The 27764-nt window shown below is 40.1% G+C and overlaps 1 protein-coding gene across 4 annotated transcripts in view; it reads right to left on the bottom strand.

Moving 5' to 3' along the window:
• The window catches only part of LOC132824449 (receptor-type tyrosine-protein phosphatase delta-like), a 588252-nt gene that overhangs the window by 334398 nt on the left and 226090 nt on the right, over positions 1-27764 (bottom strand). For all 4 annotated transcript variants that reach the window (XM_060838969.1, XM_060838986.1, XM_060838977.1 and 1 more), the window contains exon 3: positions 2131-2276. In XM_060838969.1, coding sequence (XP_060694952.1) covers positions 2131-2276 — 146 coding nt within the window. The remainder of the gene's footprint in view (positions 1-2130; positions 2277-27764) is intronic.

The raw sequence follows: 27764 nt of genomic DNA, 5'->3' as shown, positions 1-27764 counted from the left end.
ATGCTAAACTTAGCAAATCAATTTTTCTGTCCAATACTATGGCATGTGATGAATTTACATTATCTGTCCATTCTCTGGATACAGGGCTGGATTATTATGGAGCTAGGTCTTTAAAAACAATGCATGAAAACTGGGTGAAGTACCAGCATCCATTTCCAACATATCCAATTTTTGTAGATAGGTGAAATGAGGTGTGATTCACACAGGTGAGAAACCCAAACTTAACAGGACGATTTGAACTGAGAGTACAGAGTTTAAATAAACCTCATTTTGAGCTGCAGTGCAGGTCATTAACATATGTAGCAGACCTAAACACTCTTGATAAATAGATGAGGTCTGTTTATGAAGGAATTGTGATTTGATAGGCTTTTCTCCAATCCAACACTCTGTTAACATAAATCAAGCAAGTTGAAATGAGCTAGTTTTCTGTTTTAATTGTCAGACTGTCTAATTCTGTAAGAAATAAACCTTATGGAAATTACTTAGACTGCATTTCTCAATGAATATTATGATATTATTATGAATATTTAATTAAGATTCAAAACCACAATTATCTCAGCAAGAAGTGTGTTTTTTATAGCTTGATGGATAAGTTAATGGGGCTGTTAAAGGATTAGATAACTTTGATGTGAGGTCTGATTAGAAGTGTGTTCGCTTTGATAAGAAATTAAACAGTTGGAGATTCAAAAGTTTTGAGTGAATTCTTTTTTAAAAAGCTATCAAGTATGCAGGAGTGAGAGTTACATGAGATTCTGTCTCTTTTCACCCAAGCTTGGTTCCTGAACTCTGTCCATTACGGAAACTGGGTGAGGGACTATGCAGGTGACCTGGAGATGTGAGGGGCAAAGGGTGGATAGGGAGCATGGGTTGGCAAAGTGGTAAAGACATCTGTGGGATGAGGTCTAAGCAACCTAACAGCTTTTAAAACAACTGCATTCAAGTTTCAGAGAACCAGCAAGGGATTTCAAAGCAGCCCACCTTGTTACATGCCCACCTCTGTATCTGACTGAGAGAGAGAAAAAGAGAGAGCAAGCGAGAGAGGGAAGAGTGAGTGAGTGACTGAGAGCAAGAGACCAAGAGGGCGGCACGGTGGCTCAGTGGTTAGCACTGCTGCCTCACAGCACCTGGATTCAATTCCTGCCTGTCTGTGTGGAGTTTGCATATTCTCCCTGTGTCTGCGTGGGTTTCCTCCAAGTGCTCCAGTTTCCTCCCACAATCCAAAGATGTGCAGATCAGGTGAATTGGCCATGCTAAATTGCCCACAGTGTTAGGTGCATTAGTCAAGGCGAAATATAGGGTTGGGGAATGGGTTTGGGTGGGTTTCTCTTCAGTGTGGACTTATTGGGCCAAAGGGCCAGTTTCCACACTGAAGAGAATCTAATCTAATACCCACATGCCCTTGAAACCCAGAAAATAGTTGCATGGGTAGTTTGTTCAGCAAGTAAAGAAATGTTTAATTTAGATCAAAAAGGGAGAGTTACAAAATTTAAATGTCATGACCATAAAAAGTCATTCATGGTAATGAGCATAAAGGGTGAACAATGCTAATACTCTAACAACAGTCACTGAGCATGTGTGTAAGGAGCGATATCAGGATGACATTAGATAACATGGCACCTGACAAAAAGAGGTACAATGCACCTTTTGCTCCAACTCCTCAATTTATAGGTAACATACATTATTATTTTGCACTAGCATTGTGTTGACTTTTCCTCTGTCCTCAGCTCCCACATCCATCAAGGAGCCCTTCAAAACAGTCCACAGTAAAAGAGGTCATGGTGGGGTCAATGCCAGAATGCTACTATGAGTTTACAGTTTTAATGAATTGGTAACATTTCCACTTCACAGTTGAAAGATTTTAAAAATTGGACGCCATCTCAAAATAAATCAACATTAGTAGATAACCTTACAACCTTAAAATCATATTGATATCCTGGTCAGTTCACATAAACAAATAAGTTCAGATTCCAAATGTAGATAGCTCACTTGTCAAATTAACCATCTTTAACAACTTTAAAAACCTTCAATGCATTTTAACACAGCTCTAATAGGGAAACAAAATTAAATGGGAGGTTTGTAATGAGAACCTTACAGCGTATTTCCATGATGAGAAAATAATGGTTGTAATACCTCAAATCGCTGAGAGCTGACTTTCTTTCCTTTTTTAGACCATACAATTTTAGGCCTTGGTTCTCCTGAGGCTTGGCAGATAAATGATGCAACCCCTCCTGAGACTCCAGTCTGGTCAATGGGAGTTCTTGTAAACTTTGGCGGTGCTATAAAAAGAAAGGAAAATAATAAATCACATTCTTACAGAACTCAAGTGACAGTTGCTAACTGATGTGATATTTCACTAAACTAGTTTAAGCATTGTATCACCAGACCAGCAGTAGATTTGTGGGAGTCTTTCCAGCAAAAATTTTGACTCCACATCCACGAAAGCAAATGTTTTATAAATCTATTAGGGAAACTTTCTTGGGGTAAACAATCTGAAGCAAGAATTTGGAAAGATGGATCAACTTTCTAAATTATGGGTTAATTGAGATAAAACAGTACTCTCTCTTCAATTTACAGTAGTTTGAGAGATAATTTGGGTTAATTTGTGGATTTTCCATCCAACTCCACCCTTAGTAATAGGAAACTCTCAAGGAAGGATGCTGTATCTCATAATTTATATTTTACTGCTTACAGGCTGGCACATCGCACATACACATTAATTGAAGTTAAATATAAATGCAAAACACCACACAGTAAGAAACATTGGTTTAATTTGAGCTCTTGTTGGATGATGATGAAAAAGAAATGAGTCATGGATGTAATTTTAAACTAACCGCCCACTGGTAAACTCCCCGATTTGGATCAAGCACCCACCACATTGGAAGTGGGCGAGGTGCAAAATATGTGGCTGACCTGATCTCATCTGTTTCTAACTAAGTGGGTTAGGTTATGATGCCTCCAATGCAGTCCCTTCTTCACATTACCCAAAGGGATCTTATCTGGTTCCCTGATCACACTGTCAGGGAGACACACTCAGTTTTTTGTGGGTTTACAATTCTGTTGGGAATCATGAAGGAACTGTGTTTATTGCAAATTCCAAGGAAGGGTCATGGAGTCTGGTTACATGGAATGCAAACCAAATAAGCAGAAGCACAAAAAAAAGCAGCACGTTTATGTATTCAACACTTCAGCACAATGTCAGCACATGTCCCAACAAAATCTCAAATTAAACTCTGCATTTAATATGTTGAAGACACAGGATGTATGTGGAAATGTGTGGCATCAATCTTGCATTTTTCCATACAGAAGGATGAAGAAGCGAGGATAAACTGCAAACTTAGTACATTATTTGCCCTTTTTGACTGTGATTAAGATCAAATCATAAAAGCATATGGGGTAGCAATTATGGTAGTCGATGTTAGTCAGCTTTGCATTTGATGTGAAAAACATTTTTGCTGATACAGAGGAGATACCTCAGTTGTTGTTAAAACCACAACCTCAGTGATAATATCGACACCAGTAAGGTGCTCACAATTTATCAATGCTAAGTTCAAAGTGCTATAGATTTAGACATGTGTGCCAAAGCTATGAGAAAACAACTGAACAGAACAAGGGGATTTTAAACCGGTCATTTTAAAGTGCCCAAGTCTGGTCAGCACTGTGAGAAAAAGTGCAACTTGCCCAGAAGTTTGAAAACAGATATGTAGTTAAGGCCGGTAACTCTGTTTATGAAACATGTTTTTCCTGGAATCTCAAAAATACCGCTAATCATTTAACATTTTTGTTCATATTCTTCACCATAACATCAGTTCATTTTCTCAACTCATTCCCTTTTCTTCTGGTTATCCACCAGCTCCAGCCAGAAGATCCGCAAACTTCTTCTAGGACAATTTTTATCTTGGTCTGATTTGATTACTAAAAATGTTTGAACAGAACTTGTACCTACAGTGGATGTACTCCAAGGGTTCTAAAAAGGAACTCACCACTTTCTCAAGTGCCATTAGGGGTGGGCAGTAAAGACACTTGAATTGCCTAGTGATGGCTACATCTCATGAAACAGCAAACACATATCTGCCCAACCTGGCAATAACAATGTCTCTTTTAATTTTTTTTCCATCCCACCAATCAAGTACCATTTAGCTTCTGAACAACTTCTCTTCGACAATGCAGCTTGACCATGTAATTTACAACATGGTAAACTTCTGCCTCAAATCACTGTGTTGTAGGCTGTGTATCCATTGATGCTTCAATTTATAATCAAAAGTTTTTATATGTTGTCTGCACTTTCTTCTTTAAATTGCATTAATTTAAAATAATAGCTGCTATGACCCTCATTCTGTGAGCCATTCCTCAACTTCAGTTGTTGAACTCAAGCTGTACGGAGCTAGTGTCTAGGTATTACTATGGGATTGTTGATAGATTGCTGGCAGCTGTTTATAACCTTCCCTTATAATGCAGCACTCAATCGGGCAAAGTGGGAAGGAAAAATCTCAGTACTTCACTGCCACCCATCAATGTGCGAAACTTCTGGTGTCAGTGTATTAGTTAGATAGGATAGGTTACAAATATCACATGGCAAGAAATCCCAGTATTTTTCAAAACCTTTTGATTAGTTGCTTTCGGTGTGTTCAGTGAGAAGTGTAACTGAAGATGTATGGTGTGACTGGGAGCAGAACTAAACAATATGTGCTTGGTCTCTGTACTCAAGGCACATACCATTCCTCATGGGGACTTCAGACTAGATTTTTCAACCACTCATAGTCAATGGCCAGAAAATGGAACTTGATTCACTTCAGTTAAAAATCACACCTGATAACAATCCTCTCAGGATGAATTGAAAACATTTCCCTTTGATACAGTACATACAGTTTACAATCCTGTATCTACATCTAACAGAAGGATGCAAGAGGATAGGGACAGCCATGCGTCAATGTTCACCTCAATGTCTAACTGTATTTTGAAAGATGCAGAAAGCTGACTCAGCGTTCTCTCTGCCTTTAAATTGCACAGTCCTCAGTGTTGATTACTGTTTCTAGAAGCACCGTCATAAACTTAATTCTCTGCAAGGTAGCATCCTTTTTCCCTGGATGATGTTGTTTCCCAATTGTACTCTGTACAGAACCTGTCCAAGTATAAAGGAAAGCTGACTAAAACTGAAATTTTCAAATAACTGCACTTTTTTTTTCTCCACTCATGGGACACGGGTATCACAGTGAAAACAAATTGTATAGGATTTTAACACCGAACATTTCAAAAGACACTGAGAAGTTTTGCTGATTCTGGTAATTTCCATGGTAAGTAATTGATAGCATCACAGAATGTTACACCACAAAAGGTGATCATTTGAAATTAAAGCTCATTAACAATTCAAGTGGCCTGAACATTACAGCATTCATGTCAAGATACAGTTGGCATTGTCTGAACAGGTTAATTAAACTACCTACAATGGGTACAGGCAAGCGGGTGGCTACATTTTTAATGTAACTGATGAAAAGATGGAAAGACTGAGTTACAACCTTCAGGGAATATCTTACACACAATAGGGACTTTACCACATGGCCCCTTGATAACTCCACTGCTTGGCAACCAAAAGCACCACTGACCACCCCACACACTCTAATCCTTGCATAACAAAACCCCTAGATGAATTGGGACCAATGGCTATCTCTTCATACTTGCAATTCCAGCAGTGGGCTGTACTTTTTTTTTCTCACACTGCTGAGACAACAATCCTAGTCTTGAGACAGACTAGCTGGCAGCTCTTGGGAACAAGTCTCCTTTTTTTCTTTGTAGAGGCAGAAGTCCTGAGGCCAATCGCAATGTATCATTGCTGTATTTAACAATTCATTCAGAAAGAATCGCCAGTAAACTCCTCTCCCCTCCACATCCCCCATGAAATCCAGCACTGTGTTTGAAATATTCATTCAATCCAAATGATTTGTGCTAATTGGACTGTTTCTATTTTGAAAATTCTGTCAAGTAAGAAATCAGAAAAAAGTACTCAGTCCTACACATTCCCAACATATAGTTCCTTAAATCAACAACTTGGGCTCTGCAGTGTTCAAATTTCACAAAAGCTCAAGTCCAGAGAATCAAATCGGTAACAGCAAGTGAAGGACAAGATGCACTCCACAGGGACACAGGCAGCTCATTGCAAAGGAGCAGAGACCACCAAACTGGTCACCTTTCTTACTAGTGTATCAGAGACTGATGAAGAGGAAACATTGACAGGACTATGAAGAAAGGGCAAAGTGGTGAGAGCGAATGAATAAGTAATTGACACATCAAGCCAGCAATGACACAGTCAAATTACACTGACAGCATTCTGTGCTGGAAGACCAAGTGTCTAGACTGTGTGAGCGTATTTGTGTCTGTGTGTACCTGTATGTTTCTTTGTGCATTCATACTGTGCGAAAAGAAATTTTCTATCATCATGAGAAAACAGAATGCTCACTTTCTCTCTGAAATGAGGAGAGAAGTGAAGGTCTTTGAAACCTGTGAAGTCTAAGAATGTAATTTTGTGAGCAAGTTATTCAGAATGGAAAATACACGTATTCCACCCTTCTTCACTCAAGGAGCGCAATTTAGCTCGGTTTTGAGTGTCCTGATAGTCAAGCAATTCTGATCCAGAATTACAACTGAAGGGTGGTCTGTGGCTAAGGTACTGGAGAGCTGAGATCACTGATACAAACATATTCCAGTTCAAATCCGCCTTCAGAAAGGTGGGAAAGACAGACAGGAAAGTTGATAAAATGCACATTCATAATTTATGCACCTCTTTACAAAGACCATCATTCATTTCCAATGTAGTATCAGACAGAAAGATGGATCAACCCTTTAATATAGTTGCTGAATTTGGGTTCAAGATATGGCAGCACAGATTTAATTTTGGAGGGCATCATATATTCCTTCACGTGCTCCTTCCCTCTGGCTTTCACGTGTAATGCCCGATGTGTAAAACAGTGGAGTGCGATTCCAACAGCCTGTTAAAATCTCGCCATGTTTTAAGTTCTTGAAAAAAATTTAAGTATCCTGAGGAGCAGGGCACTTGCAGAAAGCCAAGTTTGACGAGTTTTCTCACCTTCAAATGTCACAATATAGATATGTTTTTCATACAGTGATTCATCATAGTAATCTATCTTACAAAGATAAGTGGACCTTTGCATTGACCAGCCTTACATAATTATTCAAATGTATTTTCCAAAAGAGATAGTAACAAAACTCCATGGAAGATTTTACAAAACATCAGTCTCTGCTGCCATCAGCTGTACTGTGATTTAAATAGTGACAGCTTTGACTGATTAGGAACTAAAACAATTCTGAGACCTGAAAAAAATCTAACCATCCGTACATGCCCATCAATTGATAGACACTCTGCTGTGAAACTGAAATGAGGATTTTCTGTTCTTTCCATCTCAAGGATTAAATCTTGATTTAGATGGCTGTGGCCATTATTAATGCTTGCCTAAGAATCAAATGGAAATAGATGCCAACACAGTCGGTGTTCTATTCATCGAAGAATGACAGTTTTAAGAGGTTGTAATAAAGACTGGTACCTTGGTTGTGTGTTTTAGCTAGTTATAGTCATAAGAATCATACAGCATGGAAACAGACTCTTCAGTCCAACTTATCTCCACCAAACAAGTTCCCCAAACTAAACTAGACCCTACTTGCCTGTGTTTGGCCCATATCCCTCTAAATCTTTGCTATTTATGTACCTACCCAAATGCCTTTTAAACGTTTTAACTGTACCTGCATTTACCACTTCCTCTGGCAGTTCATTCCACGTACGAACTATCCTCTGTGTGAAAAAAGTGCCCCTCGGGCCCCTTTTAAATCTTTCTCCTCTCACATTAAGAATATGAACTTCCCTATCCTTTTGAAAAGATCTTTGCTGTTCACCTCAATACCCCTTATTATCTTATTAATCTCTATAAGGTCACCTTTCAACCTCGTACATTCCAGTGAAAAACCTCCCAGCCTAACTCTATTACTCAAACCCTCCAGTCCCAGCAACATCCTGGGAAATCTTTTCTGAACTCTCTCTAATTTAATCCTATCCTTCATATAAAAAGGCTACCAAAACTGTACACAGTACTCCAAAAAGGCCTCACTAATGTCTTATACACCTTCATCATGTCATCCCAATTCCAACACTCAGTGGCCTGAGCAATGAAGGCAAGCATGCTAAACGCCTTATGGGTTAATGCAAGCTAATAGGATTACAAGTGGTATAAGTTTTGGTTTCACATCGCAGTGTGTGTTATTTTCTGGTATTCCCTCCAGGGAGCAGAGTCAGAGGGAACAGCACATTGGGGTAGCTGAAGTCAATTGGAAAAATGATGTCACAGGAGGACTGTGACCTGATTGGCTGGTAGGAAATTTCTCCTAAATTTGAAAAAAACCACAAAACCAATGAATATATAAACTAACCAGGATTAACTAAATAATAAAGTAATTAATAAGTAGAGTTGGGTGGGCAGTTTATGCGCTAAAGCTGTATGATGTGGGAGATGGCTGATCCTATTGCAAGTTGCAGTGTCAACATCTGCAGCAAACATTGGTTGCTGGAAGAATTTCGGCTCAGAATTGCTGAGCTGGAGTCCGAGTTTCTGACACTGCAGCACATCCGGGAGTGGGGAAAGAGTTAGCTGGATACTCTGTTTCAGGAAGCAGTCACACCTGGTAGAATAAGTATCTCAAATTCAGTCAGTGGTCAGGGACAGCAGGGTATGACTGCAAGTGGGGCAGGTAGAAGATCCTGAATTCAGGAACAGAGGAGACTCAGTTCTTTGCCTGGTCCAACAGGTATGAGGTATTTGCTCCCTGTGCGGATGAGGAACAGAGCTTTAGGGAGCACCATGGCACAGGAGGCCATTCAAGAGGGGTGAGTAAAAAGACAAGTGGGAGTTGCAGGGGATTCTATAATTAGGGGAATAGATAGCGCCCTTTATAAGAAAGAAAGATAGTCCCGCATAGCATGTCTGGAATGATGAGGTGGGCATCACGGAGACATGGCCATAAGGGGATCAGGTTTGGGAACTAAATATCCAATAATATACATTCAATCAGAAAAGACAGGCAGGTCAGCAGACAAGGTGGGGTTGCCTTGATAGTAAGAAATGAAATTAAATCAATAGCAAGAAACAATTAGAATTAGAATCCCTACAGTGTGGAAACAGGCCCTTCAGTCCAACAAGCCCATACCAATCCTCCAAAAAGTAATCCATCCAGACCCATTCCCCTACATTTACCCCTAACTCATGCACCTAACCTAAACATCCCTGAACACTATGGGCAATTTAGCATGTGAAGTTCACCTAACCTGCACATCTTTGGATTGTGGGAGGAAACCGGAGCACCTGGAGGAAACCCACACAGACACAGGAAGAATGTACAAACTCCGCATAGACAGTCACCCGAGGATGAAATCAAACCTGGGTCCCTGGTGCTGTGAGGCAGCAGTGCTAATCACTGAGCCACCATGCCAGCCCACAATGTTGGGTCAAATGATGTAGAATCTGTGTGGGGAGAGTTGAAAAACCGCAAAGGTAAATCAAAACCATGATGGGAGTTATGTTCAGGCCTCCAAACAGTGGTCAGGCTGTGGGGCACAAGATACACCAGGAGATATGAAAAGCATTTTAAAAAGGCCAGCTTACAGTGATCATGGGGGATTTTAATATGCAGGTGGACTTGGAAAATCAGGGGGTTGGTAGAGAATTACACAAAAAGGAATTTGTGGAATGTGTATTACATGGCTTTGTGGAGCAGCTTGTGGTGAAGCCTACTCAGGAACAGGCAATTCTAGATTTAGTGATGTGCAATAAGACAGACTTGATAAGGGAGCTTCAGGTGAATGAACCCTTTGGAGGCAGTGACCATAATATTTAAGAGGAAGAAACTGAAATCAGATGGAACGGTGTAAAGGTGACTACAGAGGCATGAGGGAGGAACTGACCAGAATTGACTGGGAGAGGAGCCTAGCAGGCAAGACAGTGAAACAGCAATGACAGGAGTTTCTGGGAATAATTCAGGAGACACAACAAAAATTCATCCCAAGGAAAAAGAAGCATACTAAATGGAGGACAAGACAATCATGACTGACAAGGGAAGTCAGGGACATCATAAAAGCAAAAGAGAAAGCATAAAATGAAGGGCAGTGGGAAACCAGAGGATTAGGAAACCTACAAAGACCAACAGAGGACAACTAAAAAAGAAATAGGAGGGAGAAGATTAAATATGAGGGTAAGCTAGCCAGTAATATAAAAGAAGATCGCAAGAGTCTCTTTTGATATATAAACAGTAAAAGAGAGGCAGAAGTGGACATTGGGGCACTGGAAAATAACACTGGAGAGTAGTAACAGGAAACAAAGAAATGGTGGAGAAACTAAACAAGTACTTCACGGGAGAAGACACGAGTGACATCCTAAAAATTCAATAGAGTCAGGGGACTGATGTGAATATGGTGGCCTTCACCAAGGAGAAAGTGATAGAAAAACTGAAAGGTCTGAAGGTGGATAAATCACCTGGACTAGTTAGACTACACCCCAGCATTTTGAAGGAGGTAGCTGAAGAGATAGTAGAGGCATTAGTGGTGATCTTTCAGGAATCATTGCTGTCAAAGAGGGTCCCAGAGGACTGGAAAATCGCTAATGTAGCCCCTCTGTTTATGAAGGGGGTAAAGCCAAATATAGGAAATTACAGGCAGATTAGTCTGATCTCGGCCATTTTAAGATTTGAAAGTCCATTGTGATGGATGAGATTTCTGAATACTTGGAAGTGCATGGTAAAACAGAGCAAACTCAGTAGGGTTCCATCAATGCAAGGTCATGCCTAACAAATTTGTTAGAATTCTTTGAGAAGATAATGAACAGGTTAAACCAAGGAGAGCCAATGTATGTTATCTACTTGGACTTCAAGAAGGCCTTTCACAAGGTGTAGCAGTGGGGGCTATTGAGTAAGATAAGGACCCATGGTGTTCGAGGACAGGTACTAGCATGGATAGAAGCTTGGTTGTCTGGCAGAAAGCAAAGAGTGTAGATAAAAGGGTCCTTCTCAGGATGACAGTTGTTGGTTTGTGGTGTTGTGCAAGGCCCAGTTTTGGGACCACAACTTTTCACTTTATACATTAATGATCTAGATGAAGGAACTGAGGGCATTCTGGCTAACTTTGCAGATGATATAAAAATACATGGTAGTACTGAGGAGGCGGAGGAGCAGCAGAAAGATTTAGACAGGTTAAAAGAACAGGCAAAGAAGTGGCAAATAAAATACAATGTGGGAAAGTGTGTGGTCGTACACTTTTGTAGGAAGAATACAGGTATAGTTTCTAAATAGGGAGAAAATTCAAAAATCTGAAGTGCACAGGGACTTGTGAGTCCTAGTCCAGGATTTTCTTAAGGTGAACTTATAGGGTGAGTCCATACTTAGGAAGGCAAATACAACATTGCTGATTATTTCAAAAGGACTAGAATATAAAAGCAGAGATGTACTTCTGAGGTTTGAAAGGCTCAGGTCAGGCCACATTTAGAGTTTTGTGAGCAATTTTGAGCCCGATACCTCACGAAAGATGGATTGGCCCTGGAGTGGGTGCAGAGAAGGTTCATGCAAATGATCCCAGGAATGAAAAGCTTAACATATGAGGACTCTGGGCTTATACTTGATAGAATTTAGGAGGATGAAGGAAGACCTAATTGCAAGTTACAGAATACAGAATGGCCTGGACAGAATGGAATTTGGGAAGAAAGGCAGGAAAGATTAGGACCTGAGGGCACAGCCTTAGTGTAAAGGGAAGACCCTATAGAACGGAGATGAGGAGAAACTCCTTCAACCAGAGAGTGGTGAATCTATGAAATTCATTACCACAAAAGGCTGTGGAGGCCAGGTCAGTCTGTATATTTGAGACACAGATAAGCTCTTGATTGTCAAGGGGATCAAAGGTTTCAGGGAGAAAATGGGAGAGTGGGGTTGAGAAACTTATCAGCTATGATTAAACAGCAGAGCAGACTCGATGAGCTGAATGGCCTAATTTCTGCTTCTACATCTTATGGTATTAATGATACTGCATTTGGTGGAAGTTTTTATTAGATTATGAGAAGTTTCTTCCTCAAGTTATGCAAAATATATTTAAATTAAACAAAATAGAAATGTAAATACGAGCTATGGAGTACACAAGGGAGTACATGGAAGATGCATGGAGTAGCAGGGCAGGATGAAGTAATACAGTCGAGGAGGCTTTGAAACAATTTTCGGAAGCAGCCTATTGACAACAACACAGACAGACCTTCTAACAAGCTTACCTCTAGATTCCTCTTGCACTGCTTTATGGACCCAAACCCTGTGGGGAAACAACATGAGCCCTAGGCAACATTACCTAGCAGTTGGGCATGCAGTTTGAGCGCTGCAAAATGACCCCATCTGCAAACCGCATGGCAGAGGAAAAAGGAGACCCTCAAGCTAAACTGAATCTCCAGGTTATTTATAGTATTTTATGGTTAGCATGGGAAATTTACTAGACTAATGGCTTTCAAAACTATATTCCTGATAGTTGTATTCATATCTGAAATTCCAAGTTATTCATTTTATTGTAAATATATGGCACACAGGAAGATGGATTGATTGTAAATATGCGGCCCAAGTAGATGTGCTTCTGCATTGCAGTGGGTTCATCTATGTCTCCAGGTCAGCATGCGGGGGAGGATTTGATACAAAAAGTGGTACCAGAAGTTGCATTACGCAAAAGGCACTCACTTGCTGCCATAGAAAGACAGAATTAAACATACATTTTAAGACTCAGATTCATGTCATGCTTTAAGAAAAACTCTTGAGATCACATTCACACAGACAAAAATTCTAAACAGAAAATCAATTCTTCCCATCTTGGTAAGGAAATAATAACTGACATGAATGTACTTTCACCTCAATGTGAAATTTATCTTTAAAAATGTTTCAACAATCTGGTAAGCCTTTTCTGTACCCTCTCCAAAGCATGCACATCCTTCTGGTAGTATGGTGATCAGAAATGTACACAACATTCCACACATGGCCTAACGGAACTTCTACAAAGCTGCAGCAACACTTGTCTATTCTTATACTCAATGCACCTTCAAATGAAGGCAGGCATGCCATAAGCCTTTATTCACTACCTTATCAAACTGCGATCACATTCAGTGACCTCTAGACTTGCACACCCAGATCCCTCTGCACATCAATTCTCTGAAGGGTTCTGCCATTCACTGTATAATTTCCACCTGTACCTGAACTTCCAAAATGCATTACCTCACATTTGTCTGGATTAAACTCCATCTGTCATTTTTCTGTTCATAACTCCAACTGATCTATACCTTGCTGTATCCTCTGACAATCTCCTCACTATCCGCAACTCTACCAACCTTTGTAATATCTGCAAACTTACTAATTAGACCAGCTACCATTCTTCCAAATCATTTACGTAGATCATGAACAGCAGAGGTTCCAGCACCGATCCCTGTGAAACACCACTAGTCACATTCCACCATTCGGAAAAGCATCCTTCCATCACTACCCTCTGTCGCCTATGTCTAAGCCAGTTCTGTATCGATCTTGCCAGCTCACCCTGATACCATGTGACTTCACCTTTTGTACCAATCTACCATGAGGGCCCTTGTCAAAGGCTTCACTCAAATCCATGTAGACGACATCAATTGTTTTACCCTCATCAACCACCTTCGCCTCCTCCTCAAAAAACTTGATCAAGTTAGGGAGGCATGATCTCCTCCACGCAAAACCATGCTGTCTTTCACTAATAAGTTTATTTGCTTGTAAATGCATATAGGTCTTGTCCCTGAGAATTTTTTTTCCCAATAATTTCTTTACCACTGACGTGAGACTCACAGGCCTGTATTTTACTGGATTACCCCTGTTATCCTTTTTAAACAATGAGACAAAATAGGCTATCCTCCAGTCCTCTAGGGCTTCAACTGTGGCCCAAGAGGATACAAAGATGTCTGTCAATGTTCCAACAATTGGTTCTCTTGCTTCTCGCCAATATTCTGAGATAGATCTCAGCAGGACCCAAGGACTTATCCCCCTTAACACTTTTTCAGATGCACATCTTCCTTTTTAATCACAACTTGGCTTAGAAACTCCCTTCCCCGAGATCATCCTCTATCAATTCCTTCTCTTTGGTGAATAATGACAAAAAGTATTCATTTAGGACCACACTTACTTCTTCTGGCTCCACACATAGATTCCTTGCTCTGTCCTTGAGTCAGCCAACCCTCTGCCTGGCTACCTTTTTGCTTTTTATATTTGTATAAAAAGACTTGGGATTCTGCTTAATCCTGTTCCCTAATGACTTTTCATGACTCCTTTTCATCTTTCCAATTCCTTGTTTAAGTTCTTTCCTACTTTCCTTACATACTTCAAGGACTTCATCAGTTCCCATCCTCCTAGACCTTATATATCCCTCCTTTTTCTTTTTGACCAAGGTCGTAACAGCCCTGGTCATCCAAGGATCACATAACTTGCCATACTTATCATTAATTCTCACAGGAAAGTGCCACTCCTGAAACTCTTATCAATTGCCATTTAAAATACCCATTTGTCTGATGTAGATTTACCCTCAAACAGCCGACTTCAATCATCATCTGCCAGTTCCTGCCAATTTAACACTTTCACCCAAGAACTATTCTTATCCCTATCCATGAGTATCTTAAAACCCATGGCATTATCATCACTACTTCTGAAATGCTACCCCACTGAAACTTTACTCAACTGGCTGGGTCAGTTTCCCAAAACCAGGTCCAGTATAACCCCTTCACTGGACTGTTTACATGCTGTGTCAAGAAACCCTCCTGTACAGTCCTTACAAATTCTACCCCATCCAAGCTCCTAGCACATACTGAATCCTAGTCAATATAGGGGAAGTTAAAATCACCCACCACAACAACCATGCTGGATTTACATCCTTCCAAAATCTGTCCACATATTCTCTCCTCTATCTCCCGCAGGCTGTTGAGAGGCCTGTAGCGTATCCCCAGCATTGTGATTTCACCTTTCCCATGCCTGAGTTCTACCAATATTGCCTCGCTGCATGGGTCCTCTAATGTATCCTCTCTCAGTATAGCGGTGAGATACTCCTTTGACAGTAATACAACTCCCCACCCCATTAACCTCCCTATCACACCTGAAACATCTAAATCCTGGGACATTCAAGCTGCTAGTCTTGTCCCTCTTTCAGTCAAATCTCTGTAATCACAATAATGTCATAGTTACGAGTACTAACTAAAACTGTAGTTCATCAACTTGCCTACTATGCATCTCACATTGAAACACGTGTGTTTCAAACCACCCCCTGTGCACCTTTCAGCAGCTTTTACCTGCATGTTCTTGTTCTTAGGAATTTCTACCTCTCCCTCAACTTTTGCATTACTGCTCTACGCCTCTGGTTCCCATCCTGCTGCCACACTCATTAAAACCCTCCCCAAACACTCTACTAAGCAACCTCCCCACAGGACATCTTGGACCTGCCCTGGTGTAAACAGTCCATTTTTACAGGTCCCATCTCCCCCAGAACTAGTTCCAATGACCCATGAACCTGAAACCCTCCCGCTCACATCATCTTTTCATCATATATATCCTGCTGTTTCTACTCTGACTAGCTTCTGGCACTGGTAATAATCCTGAGATAACTCCCTTTGAGGTCCTGCATTTCAACTTTCTTCCTAGTTGTCCATATTCTGCTTTTAGGATCTCATCCGTTTTTTTCACCTATATTATTGTACCTTTGTATACCACGACGACAGGGTCTCCCCCTCCAGAATGTCCTGCAATTGCTCCGAGACATCCAGGTATCTAGCACCAGGGAGACAACACACCATCCTGGACTCTTATTTGCGGTCATAGAAACGTATATGTATTTCCCTTACAACTGAATTCCCTGTAACTATAGCATTTCTACATATCTTTCCCTCCCTCTGCAGCATAGCTAACCATGGTGCCATGAATTTGGCTGCCACTGTTATGTCCAAGAGGCCATTCCCCTCAACTGAATCCAAAATGGTATATCTGTTTCGCAGAGGAATAGCCACAGGAGATTCCTGCACTGCCTGCTTAGCCCTTCTGCTCTGCATGGTGGTCACCTATTCCCTTCCTACCTGTAAATATACGAACAAACTGTGTGTAATCAAATCAGGTCAGAACAATTCATCAGTAAAAACAGCACTATTCCTAATGGTCAAATGTTGGAGCAAATACTGTTCTTTACTGTGTAAAATGCCTGAATACTGCTGCAAATGCAGCCCTTTGCGGTATTTGAATGCTGATATGAATGCCACCCTTGGTAGGGTCATGTCTCTAAATGGCATTGTATTGAAAAGCTGTTATAATTCTTTTCTTTTATTATGTTAGCACTTTATTGTGAAGCAGTCTCCAATGTAAACATGTTCACTGCAAAGTCTTGCTCTGAACAGCAACTACACTCTGCAGGTAGCTAAACTCTCATCCTTACCCTTGTAAAGATACCTACCATCGGTCCCTAAATATTTACTTACCTCGCAGCAATCTGCAAATTTTTTTTTGAAAACTGCTGGATTTTTCACACAACAATATTTCAAAGATCCCCAATAACAAAATGAATGGCAGTTGTGCCACACATACTATTTTAAAAATATTATATTGCATTACAATCACAGAATTGCTACAATCTGGAAGCAAAACATGAGTCCATCAAATCCACACCAATCTTCTGAAGAGCATCCCATCCAGACTGACCCCCTCCCCTATCCCTGTAACCCTGCATTTCCTGTGGCAATCTACACAGCATCCATATCCCTGAACACTACATAATCTTCATAGGCTGCGCATCTCTGGACTGTGGGGGAAACTGGAGTACCTGGAGGTAATCCACACCAACACGGGGAGAATGTACAAACTTCACACAGACAGTGGAATTGAACCTGGGTCTTGGCACTGTGAGGCAGCAGTGCTAACCACTGAGCTGCCCCATTACTGGCAGAAGAGATTGCAATGCACCAGTTCAGGGATATAGGATCTCTGTGACAAAGCAAGTACCTCTCGCTTCATATAATAAAACATGCAATAAGTTAATTGCCTGGGTAGTTGTTGACATAGTAGTGATTGAAAATCATATCTAACCTTTTACCAGTGCAATTTGTTCTTTATATTGGGAGTATCCCGTTGGGTCAGCTGGCTGAATGGCTGGTTTGCAATCCAGAGTAAGGCTAGTAGCATGAGTTCAATTTCTGCATCCACTCAGGTTACCAAGAGGATTATTCTCTCAATATCTCCCCTCATCTGATGTGTGGTGACCCTCAAGTTAAACCATCACCAACTGCCTCTCTCTAATGAGAGAGCAGCCCTGTGGTCGGGAGGGATTGTGGTGACCTTACCCTCAATCCACAATTCAGAAATCCAAAAATTTAAGAGTCATTAACCAGTAAAAGTAAGGTGTAAAATAATGAGCAAAGATTAACAAAAACCGGGGTGGCACGGTGCCTCAGTGGTTAACATTGCTGCCTCACAACGCCAGGGCCCCAGGTTCAATCCCAGTCTTGGGCGACTATCTGCATGGAGTTTGCACATTCTTCCATTGTCTGTGTGGGTTTCCTTGCATAGTCCAAAGATGTGCAGGTCAGGTGAACTGACCACACTAAATTGCTCATAGTGTTAGGTGTATTAGTCAGAAGGAAATGGGTCTGGGTGGGTTACTCTTCAGAGGGTCGGTGTGAACTTGTTGGGCTGAAGGGCCTATTTCCACACTGTAGGTAATCTAATCTGAAAAAAACAAGAGATGAGAAGAGAAGAGAATAGCTGAGTGTAATAGGATGATTTAGAATGCAAGCCTGTTAAGCTGGCAGAAAAAGATTCAATAACAACTTACATAGAGAATTGGATTAGTGCTTGAAGGGAACAGAATTAGAGAGCAATGGAGAAATGGAACTAATTCAGAGAGCCGTTGTGCACTCAAGGGGCTGAATGGTCTACATTTGGGCTGTCTCATTATTTGAGTTTATCTGTGACCATAGCCTGATTTGACAATTCGGTGTTTGGAGCTTGGAAGCCTGTCCAAAATTTGTCACATACAAAACATGTCAGTCAACTTGCAATGTGATATGATCAGATTCATATTTTACGTTGCGTGAATTGAGAGAGAAATTTTGGCCAGCGCTACAGATAGAAGTCCTTGGCTCTTCTTCAGAATACTGCAACTGGACCTTTTGCATCCACCCAAGCCAGTGAATGGGAACTTGGTTTAACATCACACAGAAAAATGCAACCCTTCAGCAGTGTGGTACTCCCTCGAGAGAGAGTGTCAGTTTTGATTTTGTGCTTAATTCCTGGAGTGGAACTTGAACAGCAAAACTTGTGACTCAAAGACAAGAGTGTGACAACAGCCAAGATGGGGAACTGGACTCAAAAACGTTAACTGCTTTTCTCTCCACAAATGCTGCCAGAACTGCTAGATTTCTCCTGCACTTACGGTTTGCATAACAAATGCCAATGACTCTACCAGCAAATAGGAAACACAAATTTCATTCTAGATCTGGTTAATGCAGCCAGTTAAACTATGAAGTTGTCTTTACGTGTTCCCACAATTTCCAGAGTTACTTAATAAACAAATCAATTCTTCAGATTAAAGTACTACACACAAGATGTAATCTACGCAAACTTCAAACACATACACAGTCAAATTTTCCCATTTGGCTTAATGTAGCATCTTTTTGCTCGATAAATATACAACTATTCTGTTCAATTCCTGCCTGGATTTTAACATATACCTCTAAAGGTTTGTCCTTTTTCTCATTATCTTTTGGCCTTAGTTCGGAAGCTGATCCAATTACATTCAGATGTTTTCTCACCAACCTGGTCGGAAATGTTACTACACACCTTTGGAGCTGAATTTGGGTCTCCTGGTTCAGAAGTAGGAACACTATGAATTGGTGAATTAAAAGACATTTTCCCAGTCTTACTGGTAATGTTCTTATAAATGAGCCAGTTTAATTGGCAATAAGCTTTATCTAAATACAAGCTTTTTCCCATGTAATCTTGGTTATCATGAGCAATGTATTTGTTTCTTTCTTGATAGAGACAGGGTGCTAGTTTGCAAAAAAAAATGCATATGTACATTAAAAGATTCTAGTCGGGCTGTCATCACTTGTAAGAATTGATTGCACACCTACTTACTTTTTGTTTGCTTAAAATCAAATCCAGTATCAAATGTGATACATCCCCCAAAGATTTTTTTTTAACTTGTAGGCAATACAGTGCAATAGAAATAAAAGTTCAGGTGGCACAAGTCTCAAATTATATTACTAATCAATTACAGGTTAAATCCTTTATGATCACTGTGCATTTAAAGATTCATCTTTTGCTCTGAATTGGTTATTAAATTCTAATCAGTTTCAGTATTTGATAAACTGAAGTTGAGTAAGGCATTTTTATAAATGCAGCAGAAAACATCAATTATCTAATTTGACATGAAACTCCTAACAGGTCTACTAACCTACTGAGAATTCTCATTTGCAATACTTACACCATTAAACTTGTTCTAACTCAGAGATTTTAAAATATGATTATTATACCATTTAACAGATAATTATGGAAGAAGCAATCTTTACAAATGTTGTATCAAATATTAAACCTTTTTTGTGGAATTCAGGGAAAATACATCGAACGATGTCACGATTAGTGTAATAAAATGGTCAGAACAATAGTTTTACAACAACTGCTATTTAGATTTTAAACCTGAAGATGACTTCTCAATGTCAAAGATCAGGTTATTTTAAAATCTGTAGACAAGGATTGCCTCTTCAAAGTTTCCAGAATTAGTATAAACAATTTTAACATCTGTGCAGTACACATGAAAATAAAAGTATAAATGCTAGCCTTGTTACAGCAATGCCTGTGTCCTAAGAATGGATTTTTAAAACTGACAGCCACCTAATGATCCTTGTTCTTGACACTGCTCCCTAAGCCACCTCAGCAATATGGCCCTCTGCACCCAAGTAACAACTTCAGCTTATGAACGAAAGCAGTTTTCAGCATCTTTAGTTCACTAATGGGTGAGTTGTAAATCAGAAGGTCAATATCTAGTTGCATCAGCAACTTATGAATCTCACAAATTAATGAGCATTCTGGCTTTGACCTTTATTATACGCAGTTGAGAAATTGAAAGTGTGAATAAGAGGCAAATGATGCACGGCCTTGTTATGCAGATAGTTCATCGCGGAGGAGAAAGGGAGGACTGCAGATGCTGGAGCTCAGAGTCAAGTGTGTTGCTGGAAAAGCATAGCAGGTCAAACAGCAACTGAGGAGCATAAGCCCTTCATCAGGAAATTCATCAGGAGATAGTTCATCGCCACTGGTTCTGCAATTCTATAAAGGTCAATAGTTAAAAGAAGTTCATTTCACTGACTATTCATTCTCACAAAGTCAAACTGCCCCTCGGGAAAGCTAACCACCTCTCCCATTTGGATCAAATGTATTGCCTGATTGAAAAGTAATCGTAGTGCATGCAAGGTGTGTTTGATTTTATTCATTCCTTCAGTAATGTAGGGGCACTTCTTCCCAACCAAAGGTCCTGGAAACATTCTTGCTTTCTAATAGGGGAAGACTTGTGCTTCAGAACCAGCTGCAGCCCTGGACATTACCTATAATAATGGAATCTACACATCAATGTAGAAAACTGCCCTGAGATTTCCTACGTCCAAAAAGCAGAAGAAATACAATTCCTGTTGTATCAGTCTGCTTTCAATGATCAAAAAAGGGGATGGAATAGAAAACTGACACAGCTCTCAAATGGTAATTATTCAGCAGATACTATTAAAACAAGTCCTAGTTTAGGTTCCACCAGGACCTCTCAACCACAAGCAAGTATGATTCCAAATATGGACAAAGCAGTTTTGTAAATGAAGTGAAGGGGATTATTCATGAGGTTAAGGCAGTGTTTACTTAATTATAGCCTCATGGCACCTAGGTAAAATTCAAGTCAATGTGAACCAGGAGGAAAAATCTTCTCTAGTTGGGGTCATGCATAGCCCAAAGGAAAATGTTTGTTGTAGGTCAATCATTTTATCCCAGGACATCATTGCAGGAGTTTCTCAGGTTACAGTCTAAGGTAGAACCATCCTTAACTGCTTTATCAATGACTTTCTTGCCAAAAATAAACACAAGGGAATGAAGGCAAGCTGATTATTGCTCGGTATTTTCTGTTGCAAATCTACAAATAATGAAGCAGTCCATGCCAAATGCAGACAAACTTGCACAACATTAAGTCTTGGGCTAATAAATAATGAGTGACATCCATATGACACAAAACTAAAGGATAACTCAAAGGAGAGAATATAGCCATCTCATTTTGGTGTTCAACAACTCAACTGTTGTTGAAGCCCCCACTAATATCCTGAATGAAAATGCACCAAAACCTTAACTGGACAAGCCACGTGAAAATGGCGGTTGCAAGAGCAAGTGAGAGGCTACGAATTCTGAGGCACTTAACCTCCTTCCTCATGGTCTTCAGGACATAAACCCTTTCAACCTTACAGCCAAAACCATCTAGAAGGACAAGTACAACAGATATATGGGAACACCACCATCTGTATATTCCCCTCAAAACATTCATCATCCTAATGTGGAAATAATTCGCCACTCCTTCAGAGCTGTTCGGTCAAAGTCCTGGAATTCCCTCCCTAACAGCATTATGGGTCTACCTATAGCAAATGGTCCTGCAACAATTCAAGACACAGCTCAGCCCTACCTTTCGATGGTAACCAGGGACAAGCAATAAATTAATGGTCTAACCAGCAGCACCTATGTTGAAAAGTCAGGAGTGTAATGGAATATTCCCACTTGCTTGGCTCGGCACAGCACCAATAACATAATATGTTTGACATCATCTCTAAGACAAAGCTGCCTGCTTGATCAGCAGCTCATCTACCACTGTAAACATTTACTCCCTCTAACCTTGGCACACACAGAATCATATAGCGCAGAAAAAACCCTTCACCCCATTGAGTCTGTACTGGTCATAAGCAACTACCTAACCATTCTAATTCCATTCTCCCACCACTTAGCCCATAGCCTTGCTTCCCTTAGCTTGGTGGTAGTAATACGTACCATCTCCAAGATGTACTGCTGCTGCATGTCAGTACCCTTCCAAACCTGTCACCTCTACTACCTGGAAAGAGGAGGGCAGCAAGTCCATGGCAACACTATCAGCTGCAAATGCCACTCCAAATCACACAACATTCTGACTGGGAAATATATGGGATCAAAACCTAGAACTCTCTCCTCAACAATACTGTTGGTGTTCCTAAAATGCATGCTCTGCAGCAGTACAAGAAAGCTGCTTGCCACTACCTTCTAAAAGACAAGTAGAAATGGGCAATAAATGCTGGCATTGCCAGAAATTCTGACATTGTAAGTGCGGGTTTTAAGAAAAAATTAGCTAGGATAGCTCACCTCACTCTCACCTCTGTCGTTTTGAAGTATTATGCAGTCTGTTCTATGTGTAAAACAACAAGGAAGATAAACCAATGCGTGCACACCACATACTAGTTTCAAGAACAGTCTAGCTCATCCTCTATGGACAAATAACTCTAGAATAAATAATTCACAGAATCACAAAGTCGTTACAGTGCAGAAGGAGACCATTCAGCCCATTGTATTCAACCAGCGCTCTCAGAATTTTGACTCAGTGCCTTTTCCTTACAATTGATGCAAGTAAACATTCTTCCAACACTTGGATGTCCTAGAAAAACAAGATACAGATATGTTTTCTCAAAATATGCTGTAAAAATACAGATTATGCATAAACTGGGAGTTTTAAATTAAGTGCCATGCATTTTTTTAAATTACACAATCTAAATTAATTTTTCTGGACAATTTCATTGGACACTAATGGGTTCTGGACCTGTTCTCTGTTTTGTCATATGCATCTCAGACGACTCTGGTGTCTGCTTAACCAGACCTACATTGGTCCAAATCACCTGATCTGCGATTTGGCATAATTCTGGAGCTGCTGACTTTGATACTTGTGCCTCAAAGGCACTTTGTCTAATCGTCAAGATTGCATGTATGTGTGCATGCTGTCGCGGCATGGCTAACACTGATGACTTTGCACTGGAATTCCTCTCTTTTTCCATTGAATTACTGCATGCTACCTCATCTAGCTTCATTGGTCAATCATTGAAAGCATTTTGTAAGGAAATACCCGTCAATAACATATTGGATTGAATTGATTATTCTGATCTGTTACTGAAGTCAGGTTAATTCAGAATAAAGATGTCATGTTCAGATAATTTTATCATGTACAAGTAAATGTTAGGGGACAGTGCCCAAGTGTTTCTGTCCCAAATTTGATACGGAGCTACAAAGACCATGATTCTTGACCACCAGTGATGGAGGTTTCTATGTAGTGAATAGCACAAATTCTTTCACTTTTCCAGTTAACCACAGATTTTTTTAGTGCATAAATAGTCAAATCTCAGGGATGAGAGCCAATCTTCCAAATCCTGTTCAAACAGCGCATTTCTTTTTTGTGAAGACATCTAAAACCTTAAAAAAAAACTCTCCCTTTCAGAAAGATGTGACAATATCATTTCCTTGCCAAGGTAATGATGCAAATTTTTTAATGTTATACTGAGCATAGATGTTGCTTTTGCTCTTGCTCCTGCAGGCATTTTCATGGTAATTTTAAATGAATTGTCTACTGAAACAAGAATATATTTTAGCGTAACAAGGATTAAGAAAAATACTCAAATACATTTAAGTCCTCAGGCAGAGCTAATGGAAATCAGTAAATGAAGACTGCAGTTAATGCTCTGAACACAGTAGAAATATTGTTGTAAATTCTATTAACAAAACCCATTCCGAATTGCCAGACGTGCCTTGGGTTAATCAAGCTATCTATGATTGCTAGGCTTTGGCCTGAAGGGAATCAAGGTATTAGGTTTTGCATGATTGACTACAGGGTGCTCCTTAGTGATTATAGAAATATTACCTGGTATCTTATATATTTTAGGGTTCAGTAGTGACAAAAATAGCATGAAGAATCAAGAAATCTGCATGGCAAAGACTTTTTTGCTGACAATTTTCAAAGAAATGCCCAACTAAAGTGACTAAAGCACTTTTAAAAGGAGGAAAATCTGCCTTCTGAAACTGAACGAAAGGAAATGAAGCAACATAAAATTGAGCAGTCAGCACAGCAGTTCCGCCATTCCAGAACACAACATAGAACATTAGAAATACTATATGCTCAGATACTGCCAAATTGCAGCAAGGCACAATTCAAGGGCACACTTTAGTTCAAAGAGTTCAGATGTTAATCATCCAGTTATGGCACTTGTAAATTATCACAGTCTCTCAAAGCATCCATGCTTATTCAAACAAAAGCAAAAACTGCAAATACTGGAAACCTACAAGGGAAAAAGAAGTACAGGAAGTGCCAGAGAAAAGCAGCAGGTCTGGCAGCCTCTGTGGAGGCAAATATCGATTGAACATTTCAAGTCTGACTCTTCTGTGGATTGTCTGAATTATCCAGTATTAAATCGTGATATTGAGTAGCAATAATTTCTGTAAAACATTGTTTTCCTAATCTATGCAACACATATTTGTGCTGCTTCAGCATTAACTAGTCAGAAATTATTTCTCAAGAAACCACAAAGTGACTGTCACTGCAATTCTATTAAAAGGTCATGTATCAGAGACACCAATTTTACTATTGTACACGAAGGACACTCTGTTCCAATTAAGATGTTTATAAGGCTAGCTCCAATAATTAGAAAGATGACATCTATTAGATGAGGTGTTGATAAATCTCAAAGAGCAAGCCAATATTATTTGGCAGGAACTGCCATCAATGCTAATTAAATCTCATCACTGTAAACAGCATTTTGGGATATTACGAGATCTCCTTGTTAGTTTTTCTGTCAAATTGAGCCACAGAGTAAAATATGGGCCTTTTCTCTCTAGATTTGCTTGTGTTTTCATTTGGTTATGATTGTGTTTTACTGAAATAATCTGGAGACACTGGCTAATTAGAATAGCTGAGAAACTAAGGACGGCTGCAGCAAATTATAGGAGAACATGAAAAATCTTGCACAGTAGACAAATGATTTACAAATTAATGTCAGCACAGATAAATGTGAGGTAATACATTTTGATCAGGAGAATTTGGAAATCACATATTAATTAATGGAATAAAGGGACAAAAAGATCTTGGAGTAAAATATATCAATCACTAAAGGTTTTGTCACAGGTTCACAAAGTCATAAGAAAAAAACAAAATGAACACTAGGCTTTATTTTCAGGTGGACAGAGTTACTAAATGTGTAATTTATGCTAAACGTCTGTTGAACTTTGGTTAGACTACACAGAAGAGAAATATGAAGTTTTAGTTTCCATATATTGTAACTGGGAAGAGTGCAGAGAAAATTTACAAGGTGGATTCCTGAGATGTGTGGGTATACATATCGTAAAGGAACTGAATGCTTGGGCTCTCCTCTCTCCAGACAAAATCTAGATGGAATGTGTTACACAGTAGGCATCTTCAAAATGATCATAAGATTCTACAGATTTGATATAGAGATAAGGTTTGAACTTATGGAGAAAATTATAACTAAAGGACATCAACACAAGATAATCCTAGAGCAAAATCAGAAGAAACTTCAGAAGAATGTGCAACTCGAAACTAAAACAAGTAGTTGAAATGCATACGAGTTCATCTCAGGGAAAACTAGGTAAGCATGTCAAGAAGTAGGTAAGCGGTAGCTGGCTTGCAAATTTGGAAAGATATGAAGAGGAGAGAAAGTGCATAAAACTCTGGTATGGATTTGTTTGATCAAACAGCCTGTTTCTATGTAGATATCCTATGAAATTTCATGCAAACATATTCTAAAGATTGCAAAATAACAAAGGACTGCACTGATGACAACTGTATGGAAGGTGAATGAATACCCAGGATAATTGACAGAGAAGTGGATATGTGAAAGTTCATATAGAAAGAAGGCATACCTAAGAATCATGATGAGGAGGTGTTATTCTAGGATGGACACAACACCAGGTTATAGTCCAACAGGTTTATTTGGAAGTACTAGCTTTCAGAGCACTGCTCCTTCATCATGTAGCTAGTGGGGCAGGATTATAAGACACAGAATTTATAGTTCAAGATCAGAGGGTCATGCAGCTGATATGATATATTGAACAAACTTAGATTGCTATTAAGTCTTTCATCTTTTGGAATGTGTTGCAGGTTTCAATTCATTAATATGTAAATCCCAAGAACTTCTTTCAAGTCACATTCCTGAAATAAGTTAAGATTTTGTAGAAAAACATGACATCTTAGTTCAGACAATGTATTAAAGGTGTGAGGTTAGAGTGTCTCTGTATTCTAATCTTGAATCAGACTGGTTCTATTTCCAAGGTAGGAATTTATAAAATGTCGCATGGATTAACTGCCTGCAGATTGTATGCTTTTGAAGCAAAACTGAATGTATCTTCAAATACAATTCTGCAATGCAAATTCAACTCCAGACTTCTATGCATGTGTGTGTGCATGCATACGAGGGGGAGAGAGAGAGATAGAGTGTGCATGCATGTGTGCGCGCGAATGTGAGTTTGCGAGTGTGCGTGCGCACAAGTGTGAGAGTGTGCATGTGTACGTGTGCGCGAGGGTGTGCATGTACTGGCAGAATGTGTGCATGAGTGTGACGGATTGTAAGCTTGTGAGAGTATCGGGCCGTGCGTGTCTGTCTGAGAGACAGCGAGTGTGTGTGTGTGCACGTGCGTATGTGCACGTGTGTGAATGCGTATGTAACAGTGTATAGTGTAGTGGGGTCACCTGTAGATTGACATGAACCCCAGGTCCCAGTTGAGGTCATCAGCCTCTTTTCAGCCACTCTGCATTTTTGCGTATTCAGAAATCCACCTTGGAGGATGGTCACCCGAAGACCTAGGCTGAATGTCCCTGACTACTGAAGTGTTCACTGACTGGGAGAGCACATCCCTGTATGGTGATTATTTCTCAGTGTCCATTCATCCACTGTCGTCATATCTGCTTTGTCTCGCCAATGTATCATGCCTCAGGGCATCCTTGCCTGCAGCGTATGAGATACACAACGTTGGCCGAGTCACATGAGCACCTGCTGCGTCCATGTTGAGTGGTGTCCCCAGATATAATGGTGGTTTCCATGTCGACACTCTGACATGTCTTGCAGTAGTTGCTATGACAGGGTTGTATGATGTTGTGGTCGATGTTGTTCTGAAGCCTGGGCAGTTTGCTGCGAACAATGATCTGTTTAAGGTTTGGCGGTTGTTTAAAGGCAAGGAGTGGAGATGTAGGGAATGTCTTGGCAAGGTGCTCGTGCTCATCCTCATCAATAATGTTTTGCAGGCTGCAAATAACATGGCGTAGTTTCTCCACTCCCTAGAAGTACTGGACAACGAAGGATATTCTATCAATTGCAATCCTTGTCGGTCTTTTGAGGAGGGCCTGATGGTTTCGTACTGTGACACGTCGGATCTGGCAATTAATGAGTTAAGTATCGTATCCTTTTCTTATGAGAGCATTCTTCAGCACCTTCAAATGTCCATTGCATTCCTCCTCATCTGAACAGATCCTTTGCATGTGTAGGGCTTGTCCATAAGGGACGGCTGCTTTAATATGTTTAGGGTGGAAGCTGGAGAAGTGCAGCATCATGAGGTTATCCATGGGTTTGTGTTTGAGTGAGATACCGAGGTGCTTGTCCTTGATGGAGTTGCGTGAG

Source organism: Hemiscyllium ocellatum, chromosome 2, assembly GCF_020745735.1.
Source record: "Hemiscyllium ocellatum isolate sHemOce1 chromosome 2, sHemOce1.pat.X.cur, whole genome shotgun sequence".
Lineage (NCBI taxonomy): Eukaryota > Metazoa > Chordata > Chondrichthyes > Orectolobiformes > Hemiscylliidae > Hemiscyllium > Hemiscyllium ocellatum.
This window is presented reverse-complemented; position numbering and strand designations above follow the sequence as displayed.